A 13,840-nucleotide genomic window follows, 5' to 3' on the forward strand; every position below is an offset into this window, starting at 1 on the left:
AATGCTCAGTTAAATTTTAATTTCATATCCTCCTGAAAATATATTTCATTCAATATTTTAAACATGCCTATACCTTAAATTGAAATGTAACCACATTTTTGTTTGCTAACTCTAGCAACTCTAACCGATATTTTAACAGGAAAATTGGAAAAATACCCTGGACAAAGAATAATTGCATCAAAGACTAAATAATAGAAGCCCAACAGAAAAATTAAATAGCTCAAACATAAAAAATGAAATTATTAGAGTTATCTGGAAACATAACTCAATCATTCAGACACAAACATTACCATGTATCAATTTTTAACCACCTAATATATTTATGACCCTCATACATTTCCCACCAGGCAAGTTATACTAAACATTTATTCCTGAAAATACACCACAGAAACATACAGACCATTTCTTCCACTGAAGACTTCAGTTGTGTACACAGCTCCTATTGTGCCTAGCATTGACCAAAGATGATAGATCATTTTGCCAGCTTTAGACATATTTCTTTCTTCATTTCCTCAACCAAAAGTAAAAACTGATGAAATGAGTTGAAGGTTACAACTGAGTGGGATTGACATGTCTTTCCAAAAACACATCATAAGGAAATTTTGATTAAGAAAAAATAATCAGGGCAGGGTATATTTTGTTATAGGAAGCAAAATATTAAATTACAGTCTAAGCATTGAAGTCAGGACATCCATATTCATATCCAAAGTTTAATTTTTGACAGACTATCAGCTTTGATAAAGCTCCTTGACCCCTCAAAGTTTTAACTACAAAACAGGTATAATTTCACCTACCTCCCTCAGTTATTCTGAAGACTGGTTTATGTTGTGAATAAAAAGTATGAAAAGTTATGTCCAAATAAATGTTAGCATCTGTTTCCTGTGCTCTCACAGAACTTTTTATACACCTCTGCTAAAGCACTTACCACCTTGTTACAACATTATTATTTTGTATGGCTTTGTCCTTCTGAATTTGTGAGGGGCTAAGTCTACTAATTCTTATATTTCTGGTGCCTATAACAGTGCCTGTCATGTGGTAGGACTATAAAAATACACTTCAAGGAGATGACTAGTAAATAACGCACTAGAATTGGCCCTCTCCTCTAGAGTATGAATGGAGACAACATAATTAAGGGAAGTACAGTAATTTAAACCAGAAGTTGGCAATTTTTTTCTGTAAGTTACCAGATAGTAAATATTTCCAGTTTTGCAGGTTATGTGGTCTCTTGGCAACTATTCAAATCGGTCACTGGAGTGCAAAAGCAGCCATAAGATAATATAACAAATAAGTATGGCTATGGTCCAGTAATACTTCTTTATGGACACTTAAAGTGGAATTTTGTTAAATTGTTAGTTGTCACAAAATATTCTTCTTCTGATTTTTTTCAACTATTCAAAAAATGGGAAGACCATTCTTAGATGGTTGTCTAGATTTTTCCTACAGGCTGTAATTTGCTGACCCCTGATTTAGACTATGAGTTATAGTTCTAGGAAATATTTTCCTAAAAGAAATTATTAAAACCAGTACCTAAAATGAATTTTAGAAACTTTTTGTGGAGTTCAATAATCTAAATTGTTTATATTCTCAATTACCATGGGTAATACATGGTTCACAAAGCAGTGATTTCAAAAGAAACAAGAAAAAATAATGAAATTGGAAAGAGAATGGAAAGAGGCAAGCAGAAAATTTATGATTATATATAAGATATGTAAGTATCATATATAAAGACATATTAATGTATGTAGAAAATCTGGAAGTACATAACCAAAAATACAAATAGCAGGTTCTCTATATGGTGACTTAGAAATTATTTTAATGCTTTTGCTGTATTGCTTGCTTTTTATAACTTTTTACAATGAATATGTATTTGTTTTCTCAAATAATGTATGTATGCTATAAAAATATTTCCTTAAAAACCAAATGTATGTATGCTATAAATGTATGTATGCTATAAAAATATTTCCTTAAAAACCAATTTTCCCTTTATAATCCGTTAGTAGGAAGACACATGGCCATTCATTTTTTTGCTATTGATTTCTCAATAAACATGCTCACTAATCCATCCAATATGATATGGCATGGTACTTCGCCAGAAAAGAACTGATAAATCAAATTAACTGCATGAAAAGCATTTGTTCAACACAGACCCAGTTTCAATATTTGCAGCTCTTCAACTTTGATTTGGGAAACTGATTATTGAGACTCAAGTTCACTTAAGGTTTGGCAAATGGTCAGTCTTTTTTTCAAGAAGCCAAATTGACAAGTTAATGATAATAAACAGGTTTGTAAAAGCATAGATTCTTTAATAAGCTGTGGTTTTAGTAAGAAATAATTTATTCTAGGAATTTATAGTACAGAGAAATTATCCCACAGAGAAAAGTCTAAAATGACATACAAATGGCATATGTAGTATTGTCTTTTCTAAGTAATTATTTCATGCATTTTTTCTTGATGAATATGTTTTTTTAGGAAGTACCTGATAAATACACATTCTGCACCTCTCCTCCATTTGCCACAGGATCAAAACATGGCCTAAAAATTTCACTAAAGCCTACAAAACTGATTCTTCAATCAATGATGATAGCTGAGCTTTAATGATAATGACTATACACATCAAATTTTCAGAGAAATTCAGTCTCAGCACCTCCATCCCTATGTATATTTTATATTGGCTACTGAAATATCTAGCTTAATTCAACTCTTTATATCAGCCATCCTTGATCATGTGACAAATTGTTCAAAAATCAGCATCCACTTATAAGGATGACCTTTATGACACCAGGACTGTGCCCAAATGAGCTTTCTGAGATTAGTTGCAAACTTAGAAGTAAATGCTATAACTGCAGATTTTACACAGGCATTTTTGTGATATATTGAAATGTGTGAATTCATATTTTAAAAGTTCTTTACTGTTGTTTTTTTTTCTTTTTTCAGATAGATCAGATATTTCGAAGATCCAGTTTAAATCATTATTACATCAAGTCTCATGTTGTCACTCTCAGGTAATCACAACTAATTAATTTTTATAATGAAAAGACAATTTGTATTATTTAGTTATTTTTCAATTGTTCCATTTGTGGACAGGATCTAAAAATCTCAGATTTAACAAGAGCACAATTTTTTTAAATATTATTACATTTAATTGTTATTCTTTGTATAGAGTACCTATAGGGAGAGGATTTCTTAGTTTGGGTATTGATACAATATATTCTACTGGTTGTCCTCTTAAAGACTTGCATTTTAGTTAAAGATTCTTACAATCCTTAAATACTCTTCTCAGTTTTGCTTGCTTTATTTTTTAACAATAAATAGATATTGTGAATTTTTAAAAATCAAGAAAACATACACAAAGTTGATGGATTTAACAAGTGTTTTTTGATGTATTTTTCCAGAAAAAAAAATGTAGAACTCTCAGATACTCAGCTTTCTCTGAATATGATCAAGTTACACAAGGAGGGAATAATTCAGGTATTAACACCTATATGACACAGGAAGGAGGAAAAATCCATGACAATAAAATACATAAAATATTTATGTTGATTTTCTTGAAGATGTAACTAATATTTAAATACTAAGGTATAAAATAATCACAACTATAGCTATGACTTCACTCATTGTGGTGTTTTTCTTTTTCAGGTCAAGTAATGATGGTTTGAGAACAGATGTATTGCTTAAATTTCAGTTTGTTTCTAACAATGCAGACACAATAAAAAGGCAAGCTGACAACATTTTGCATCAGAAGCTGATATTAAATGACAGCTTCTTGAAGACAGATACTTCATTACCTCATCTTAGAGGCAAGAAATATCATTTTCCTTCCCTTGTTAGAGTTTATCATTTTAGTAATATTCTCAACTACAGAGAAAAGTTTATTTCACCATAAAATGAAACCACTTTTCATTTTTAAATCTCTCCTTTACTTAATAATAAACAAATCCCCACACAATCAACACCAAATATTATCTTCCTTTGGTTAGTATAGAAATAATTATGAAACATAAATTATACTATAACCCAAATATAATTTTTTTAAAGTTCTTGGTGGAATTGTTTGAATTAATTAAGCATATATGAGATAAAAACCTACATTCTGCTACTGATACAGTAATCTATAGTGCCTGGCTCTTTCTGCTGCAATATTTTCTTCAATCTGAATCCAGAATGTAAGAGTGGTATGAACACAGAAATCATGATATGTGGAACACAAACATAATTTGGGCTCCTGTGAAAGGAGACCTGGCTCTTTTTCTGCCACTACAATAAGCCTTCCTACAGCATGCAGGATAGGACTGGCCTAGGGCCATAGAGGAAACAGAATAAGAAAAATGTCAGACCCTGATGATACCTATCTCTGGCATAAAGGCACCGTATCATTTGCAACACAGGCATAATAAGGAACTAGGTGATAAATGTTTGGGGTATGAGACTAAACAAAGCTCATTATAATTCCAAGGTTATTGTTAGCCTCATATATATTAACTTTGAAGTTGTCATATTTACAAGAACTTATGTAAGCTATGATACGAGACTCTAAGGCTGACAGATAATTAAGTTACTAATAAGTATTCCCTTGGTATCCCTCCCCCCACCCCAAACTGTTCCAGAGCACTAGAGCAGATACATTATAATAAACTAACAGAAGAGAAACTTGTATTTGGTTTGGCAAAAGTCAGAAAGAAAAAAAATAGCTTGAAGAACTTTGAGTCTCTGTGAGTAATGGCCAACATTCAGTTCTGTTTATCATGCACATAGAACAGAGTAGACTGAATCCAATGTGCTGGGCTTTAGATAGCAGAGACAAGACTTCCTGCAGAAAACATTTTGTTAAGGATATAGGTACATGTGAAATTTTGACTTTTTAAAAAAATGTGACTTAATCTTGAGCTCCCATGAAGCCAAATGTTAGAAATTTAAATTCCATCATTTCTGGATCTATCTGCCCACCCCGACCCCCACTTTGTGGGGTTAGGGCACTTAGGTCCTTCACAGTGTTGCTGGATCAGGATGGGGATTGGTCTATTCAGGGATCTCCTGGTGAACCATCCATCACCAGATCTTCAGTTGCCTATCAAAGCAGGATCAGGATGGGGATTGGTCTATTCAGGGATCTCCTGGTGAACCATCCATCACCAGATCTTCAGTTGCCTATCAAAGCAAGTTACTTTTAAGACAATCCTCATTCCCATGCAAAACTCTTCTCAGATTCATCATTCATCCTGAGACTTCGGTGTTTACCGAGGGTGCTTAGAAATTAATTTGTACATATTTTATTTCATCTATCTTTGCAAAAGACTGCCATTCTTGAATATTAGAAATGTGTCTTCTGTAGTTACAACCACATACCCAAGATTAGCACAAAACTCAGCATAGGGCAGGACGTTGGTATTTGTAAAATGTTCTATCTTTAACTGTGTAAACTAACTCAATCTCCTGAAAGTGGGCATGAAACATAAGCAGTCTTAAAATCAACAATCACCACAGAACACTGAGGAAACTGGAATCATTCCTTTTTCCATATAGACTTTTAGAACTGCATGAAAATACAGAAAAATTTTAAAAACAAAAGCTGAGTTTCATAGAGTAAGAGAAATCATTTCAGTATATATAGTAAAAAGAAAAATGCATGGAATGTATTCTAGGAGACACTGCAGGTGGTAGTGGGAAGAACCTTAGACTAGAAATCAGGAGACCTGTGTCCCAGAGATAACCATGGTAGTGCAGACTTGGGTCAGTTGCTAAAATGGTCTCAGTTCCTATTTTGCAAAATGAAAATAGTAGCAACTGTGAAATTTATCCTTTGGAAAAACTTTAAAATGCTTTGAAAAGTATAAACATATTAATTTAATGTATTATTTTATGGACTTTCTCAGGTATCTTTAGCAACACTGATCCTAGGAAGTTGGGGAATTGATTAACTTATCTCTTGAAAAGGGTATCTGGAAAGCTAAAACACACACATAGCCCCCAAACACAAATATTAGAAGAGTTAGTTGGCTAATATCTTGAGTCCAACAAAGAAAAAACAATGCAGAAATATATTAGGTTTAATTTTACAAAAGTAATTTATACAGGATCACAATAAAGCTCAAGGGGAAGCTTTGAGTGTAGCTTTCAGAGTTAATAAAGTGCAAGTTTGATAATAGTTATCTATGTATATCTCATTTTTAAAAATTGCAGAATTTAAAGTGCTCATGCATAATTTGGTGAATTTTTTTCTAAAATTTATACCCTTATGAAATTTCTTCTCATTTTATACAAGTCAGAATACTCTCCAGTGATTCTAGTGACTAGATTTTGGGGGAAAAAGGAAAGAAGAAAGAAAAGGAAAGGAAAGAAATGGAAAGGAAAGGAAAGGAAAGGAAAGGAAAGGAAAGGAAAGGAAAGGAAAGGAAAGGAAAGGAAAGGAAGGGAAGGGAAAGGAAAGGAAAGGAAAGGAAAGGAAAGGAAAGGAAAGGAAAGGAAGAAAGGAAGGAAGGAAGGAAGGAATGAAGGGAGGGAGGGAGGAAGGGAGGGAGGGAGAAAGGAGGGAGGGAGGGAAAAACAATTAGTTGGAAGAGAGAATTAGCTAATATTGCCAGTGTCTCAAGAAAGTGTACTTTTAGTCACTGATTTTACTCTAAACCTTTCATGAAATTATTAATTCTTTTATGATCCCTAATTATGCCTCTATTTCTGTTTCTTTTCATCATATAAATATATACAATATAAAGAAAAATTCATGGAATTTACTTGTAGGGAGGAAAAATAATTTTCCCTTCATACTTCTGAGTTCTTGATTATAATAAAAGACTACTGTAATAAAAGATGATTAACAAGAAAAAAGAAACAAAAGTTTATTAACATGATGTACACATGGAAGTAAAGTAGGGGAAAATGAGTAACTCAAAGAGGTGGCTTTGAATTTGGCTTTTATAGCATCTTCATCAAGGAACAAATTTGTGAAGAAATGAGAGAACAAAGGAGAGCAGTTTTAGGCTTTCAAGGACAGAGATAAGGGCTAGTTAGTAAAAGTGTTATAAAGATTCTTCTGGTGCCTTCTCCAGGCTGATAGGGTCTAAAATTATCTCTAGGAATTAACCTTTCTCCTTCCTGGTAGAGAGAAGAAGAGGGACACCTTTGTAAACTTACGTCCTGCCTTTAGGCAAATAGAGGAAGGGCAAGAGGAATTTCTTGTATCTGCTTTTTCTCACTTACCTTTGATTCAAAATAACTCATATACCAAAGTGACATATTTTGGACTAGCATAATCTGATGCTCCTCACACTCTAGGAGAGAATGTAAGTGGTAGTCTTTTTTTTTTTTTTTTAATCATTTAGGTCAGTTATGGGTTTTTTTGCTTGCTTTTAAAATGCATAAACTTTGCCTCTCTTTGTGAATTATCTCAGATCAAAGCCAAATAGCATGTGATATCACTTTTATTCATTCATACTAGTGTAATTTAAAAATTTTTAACATTTTAAAATCGTTTTCTGGTCTTAATTTTTTCAGCCAGTAGGGCTTTTCCCTTCTAAATTTAGTATTTAATATATTTCATAGCAGTTTTATTTAGCATAATAATAAGTTAACCAGAAGATTAACCAGTAATTCATTTAACCCCTTTCATGCCTTGTTTCTAATCAAACACTATATTATCTTTTTTAACCAGATCCAATATCTCACCCACTATTGAAATAAATTTTATTTTAGGTAGGAAAGTGAATAGTTAGAATAAGAAAGAAATCACAAATCACAAATTTTAAAAAGCTAATATACTACATATAGAATCCAGAAAAAAAGGACATTGTTTTTATTAATTAGTTTCTTGGTATGTCTCTGTAATACCTCACTGTTATCCCTTTACATTTTTTTGACTGCATATTTATTCTCTGATTACTTCTTCAAATGACAATGCTTTTAATATTCTATAAGAAGAATAGAAAAGTAATTCAGACTTTCTACTGGGATGCTTGACTTTTAAAAATATTTTGAAATAAGTATAGATTCACAGGAGGTTGCAAAGTAATTTATAGGGAAATCTCATGCTCTTGCGCCCTTCCCCCAGCCTTTGGTAAAGTTAACATCTTATACAACTATAGCACAACATCAAAGGCAAGAAATTGGCATAGATAAAACCCATAGAGCTTATTCAGGTATCATAGTTATATATGAACTCATTTGTGTGTGTGTGTGTGTGTGTGTGTGTGTGTGTGTGTGTGTAGGTGCAGCTCTATGCCATTTTTTTTTTTAACGCTTATTATTTATTTTTGAGACAGAGAGAGACAGAGCATGAACAGGGGAGGGGCAGAGAGAGAGGGAGACACAGAATCTGAAACAGGCTCCAGGCTCTGAGCGGTCAGCACAGAGCCCGACGCGGGGCTTGAACTCACGGACGGTGAGATCATGACCTGAGCCGAAGTCGGACGCTTAACCGACCAAGCCACCCAGGCGCCCCAGCTCTATGCCATTTTATCACATATGTAGCCTTGCATAACCACTACCACCATCAATATATTCAACTGTACCTTATTGCATTGTCCTTGTGTTATCTGGACACAGATATAACTATACCCATCTCTTCCACCCATCCCTAGCCTCTGGCAACCACTAATCTATTCTCCATCTCTATAATTATTTAATGAATGTCACATAAACCATACATTTTGTATCATTTTGAACTTGACCTTTTCCACTCTGTAATTTTCTTGAGGTTCATCCATGTTGATGTGTGTATCAATCATTTGTTCCTTCATTGCTGAGTAGTATTCCATTGTATTCCACAGTTTGTTTAACCACTCATCCATTGACTAACATTCGAGTAGTTTCAAGATTTTGGCTATTACAATGAAGCTGCTATGAACATTGGTATATATGTTCCTATAAGAATAAGTCTCCATTTTTCTGGGATACATCCAAGAGTATATTTTTTGGGTTTATAAAAACATTTTGAGTTTTGAAAGGAACTACAAAACTACTTTCCAGAGTGGCTGTACATTTTGCATTCCCATTGGCAATGTATAAGTGACCCAGTTTCTCTGAATCTTTGCCAGAATTTGGTGTTATCACTATTTTTCATGTTGGCCTTTCTGATAGGTGTATAGTGATATCTTATTATGGCTTTAATTTTATTTTCTCCAATAGCTACTAATAGCAAAAATCCTTTTAATTGCTTGCCATCTATCCATCCTCTTTGGCAAAATGTGCAAGTTTTTTCTAATTGAGTTGATTTTTTATTTTTTAAATATCAAATTTTGTGAGGTTTTAATGTATTCTAGATGCAAGGTCTTTGCCACATATGTAATTTGTAAATAATTCCTACTACTCTGACATTTGCTTTTTCATCCCATAAACAGATAGGAAATGTTTTACATTTGATGAGATTCAACCAACCAAACTTTCATTTTATGGATTATGTTGTTGGTAAGAAATCTTCCCCTAGTCCTGGGTCTCTGACAATTATTTCCTACGTTTTTTCTATAAATTTTGTAATTTTACACTTATACTTTTTAACATTTTATACATATCTCTATAAAATTTGAAGGCTTCACATGACATTATATCTTATGTTAAAGTCTATGATCCATTTTGAGCTCATTTTTGTGTAAGCTGTGAGGTTTTTTTTTTTGCTGCCCACCTTTCACTGAATTACATTGACTCCTTTATCAAAAATTAATTGGGCATTTTTGTGGGGATCTATTTTTGGGTTCTCCATTCTATTCCATTGATTTATCCTTCCACTAGGATCATACTCTCTTGAATGCTGCAGCTCTATAGCAAGCTTAGCATTGGGAAGGATGATTCTCCCACTTTATTATTCTTTATCAATATTATTTTAAATACTTTAGGTCTTAAATAAATTTTAGAATAATCTTATATATATCTACAAAAAAAACCCTAACAGATTTTGATAGAAATTTTGCTAGACCTATAGATCTATTAGGGGCAAATTGACCTCTTTTACTATGTTGAGTATCAGCATTTTCTAACTTTCAGCATAAAAATCCTGTACATTTTTGTTACATTTATAACTGAATATTTGATTTTCTTTGGAGAAACTGTAAACATGTTTTTATATTTTGATTTCTACTTATTGTCAGCATATAAAAATACAATTGTTTTTTGAGTATTGATATTGTATTTTGCAACATTACTAAATTCACTTGTTAATTCTAGGCTGTTGTGGGGTTTTTTTTTTTTTTTTGGTAGATTCCTTGGAGTCTTCTATGTACACAATTATGTCATCTTCAAATAGAGACAGTTTTCTTTTTTTCTATCCAATGTGTATGCCTTTTATTTGTTTTTCTTATCTTATTCAGTGGCTAGACCTTCCAGTACTATGTTACATAAGAATGATGATAGTGGATATTCTTGCCTTATTTTCTATCATAGAGGGAAAGCATTCAATCTTTCACCTTTAAGTATGATGTTAGAAATAGGTTTTTTGTAAATGTTCATCAAAGAAGCTGAGAAAATACCTCTTAATGGACCAAGAGTTTTTATCATAAATGGGTGTGGTTTTTTGAGATAAAATTTATGTAACGTAAAATTAACCATTAGCCATTTTAAAGTGTACAATTTAGTAGCATTAAGTTGATAATATTGTGCAACCATTATCTCTACCTAGTTTCAAGACATTTTCCTGACCTCAAAGGAAATCCTATACCAATTAAGCACTCATTTTCCCTTCCCCCAGCCCCTGACAACTACTAGTTACCTTTCTGTATTTATGGATTTACTTATTCAGGATGTTTCATATAGATGAGTCCTTATAATATGTTACTTTTGTGTCTGGCTTATTTCACTTAGCATAATATTTTCAGAGTTCATCCATGTTTTAGGATGTATCAATACTTCATTTCTTTTTATGGCTGAATAATATTTTACTTTATAGATATATTACATTTTGTTTACCTATTCATCAGTTGATGGACATTTGTGCTGTTTCCATTGTTTGGCTATTGTGAATAGTACTGCTATAAATATTGGTGTATAGTATTTGAATATCAGTTTTCAATACTGTTGGATATATACCTAGGAGTGGAATTTCTGGGCAATATGGTAACTCTATGTTTGACTTGTTAGGGAACTGTAAACTGTTTTCCACAGTGGCTGCATCATTTTACATTCTCGCCACAATGTATAAAGGTTCTAATATTTCCCAATCTTCATCAACACTTGTTATTTTCAAATGTTTTTATTGTGACTATGATAGATGGGTGTGGTGGTGTGACAGGTGCCAATTTTTGTTGAATATATCTTCTAGATCAATTGACATAATCATATAATTTTGTTCCGTAATCTGTTGGTATGGAAGATTGCATTAATTGATTTACAAATATTGAACTATCCTTACGTACCTGGAATAAACCCACTTCATCACTCCATATTATTCTTTACATACATTGCTGGATTCAATTGGTTAAAATTTTGCTGAGAATTTTGCATCTAAATTCATGACAGGTATTAGTGTGCTTTCTTTTCTTATCTAGTTTCAGTATTAGGATAATACTGGCTATATCAAATAAATTAGGAAATGTTCTCATTTCTTATAGTTTCTAGAAGGAATTGTGTAAAAGTGGTGTTAATTCTTTGAATGTTTTGCCAAAATCTCCAGTGAAGCCATCTGGGCCTAAGGATTCTTTTCTAATCTTTTATTACAAATTCAGTTTCTTTACCAGTAGGACTGTTCAGGTTATCCATACCATCTTTGATGAATTTTAGTAGTTTATGGTTTTCAAGGAATTCATCCTTTTCTTTTAAATTATCAAACTTATGAATGTAAGGTTGTTCAAAGTATTCCTTAATTAACTTATAAGGGCTGCAGGCTCTTTTGTGATAGCCCCTCATTTAATTGCTGATATTGGTGATTTTTGTCTTCTTTATTTTTATCTTTATCAATCTTCTAGAAGCTTATCAATTCGATTGATTTTTTTCTTACAACCAGTGTTTTTTGTTTCAATGATTTTTTTATATTATTCTTCTGTTTTAACTCTTGATTGAAATTCTGATCTTGATTGATTTTTTTTCTTCACTATTTCCTTCTTCTACCTTACTTTAGGCCTACTTTGCTCTTCTTTTTCTAGTTTTTTTGAGTTAGGAACTCAGAGTGTTGATTTGAGATTATTTCTCTTTTCTAACACAAGCATTTAGTACTATAACTTTCCTCTCTGTAATGCTTTATCTGCATCCCACAATACTTGGTATGTTGTATTTTCATATTCCCTCAGTTCTATGTAATGTTTTTATTTTCTTTGGGACTTCTTGGACCATATTACTTAGTAGTCTGCTGTTTAATCCCGTGTTTGGAGATTTTCTCATTGCCTTTCTGTTATTGGTTTCTAATTTGACCCCACCATGAACAGAGAACATAATCTGATCTCAATTCTTTTAATATGCAGAAGATTATGACACTGGATATTGTCCAGTTTAATTAATATTCCATGGCTGCTTGCAAGGAATGTGCCTTCTGTTATTGCTGAATGGAGTTTTTTATAAATGTCAATTAGGTCTTGTTGTTGATGTTGTTTAATTCCATATCCTTGCTGATTTTCTGGCTAGCAATCCTGTCAATTGTTGATATTAGAGGATGGTGAAGTCCCAACTATAATTGTGAATTTGTCTATTCCTTCTTTCAGCTCTTTCGGTTATTGCTTGATGTATTTTGAAGCTCTGCTATTTGTAAACACATGAAGTTGCTACATATTCTTCGTAAATTGATCCTTTTATCATTATGTAATGTCCCTCTCTGTCCCCAGTAATTTTTCTCTTCTCTGAAGTCCACTTTATCTGAAATTAATAAAGCCACTACTGGTTTTTTTGGATTCATATTTGTGTGATATATCTTTTTTCAACCTTTTATTTTCAATTTAGATATTTCAGTGTAAAAAGAAAATAGTTGAGCCATTTCTTAATTATACTCTGCCATTCTCTTTTAATTGATGTATTTAGACTATTTACACATTAAAAACTATTAAGCAACTATTATCAGTTGCTTTTTGTTTGGAAAGCTTCCTTTAGCCCTTTTCCAAGAGTAGGTCTGTTAGAAACAAATTCTTTTAATTTCTCTTCATCCTAGAATACCTTCATCTCCTCTTTATTTCTAAATACAGTTTCAGCAGATATAGGATTCGTGGTTAATAGTTTTTTCTTTCAGAGCTTGAAAAATGCTATGCCACTTTCTTTTGTCTTCCACGGTTTCAAATGAGAAAACTGCTGTTATTTGAATTGGTGTTACTTTATAGGTAATATATCATTTTTCTGCTTTTAAGAATTTTTCATTGTCTTTAGTTTTTAGTAACTTAATTATAATGGATCTTCGTGTGGACTTGAGTCTTTCCTATTTGAGATTTTCTCATCTTCTTGAATCTGCAGATCTCTGTCTTTAGCCAAATTTGAGAAGTCTTCAACCATTGTTTCCTTCGATCTTTTTTCAGTCTCACACTCTTTTTCTTCTCCTTCTGGAACTCTGATAATATGAATGTTAAATCTTTTGTTATCATCCCACAAATCTCAGATGTTTTCTTAATTTTTTTTTCAGTCTCTTTTCTCTCTGTTCTTCTGAGTAAACACTATTTAACTTAATTCAAGTTTACTGACTCTATCCCCCATGTCCACTCTCCATTATTAAGACCACCCAGCAGGGTTAATAACAATAATAATTAATAATAAATATAATAATATGAATATTATTGTAAATAATATTTACATATTATATAATATTATATATAAATATAATAGTATAAATACAATAATAATTATTACTTATACTTTTCAGTCCTATAATTTTGCAATTGGTTTTTGTAACTTCTATTTCTTCGCTCAGATTTTCCATTTCTTCACTTGTTTCAAAAGAATTTGTAATTGA

At 32.1% G+C, this 13,840-nt stretch overlaps 1 protein-coding gene across 1 annotated transcript in view; it reads left to right on the top strand.

Moving 5' to 3' along the window:
- LOC102960647 (transmembrane protease serine 11G-like) overlaps positions 1 to 13,840 on the top strand; it is a 54,209-nt gene that overhangs the window by 29,118 nt on the left and 11,251 nt on the right. The window contains exons 4-5 of the mRNA XM_007086956.2: positions 2,935 to 3,002; positions 3,637 to 3,797. Coding sequence (XP_007087018.2) covers positions 2,935 to 3,002; positions 3,637 to 3,797 — 229 coding nt within the window. The remainder of the gene's footprint in view (positions 1 to 2,934; positions 3,003 to 3,636; positions 3,798 to 13,840) is intronic.

This window comes from Panthera tigris, chromosome B1 (genome assembly GCF_018350195.1).
Source record: "Panthera tigris isolate Pti1 chromosome B1, P.tigris_Pti1_mat1.1, whole genome shotgun sequence".
Taxonomy (NCBI): Eukaryota; Metazoa; Chordata; class Mammalia; order Carnivora; family Felidae; genus Panthera; species Panthera tigris.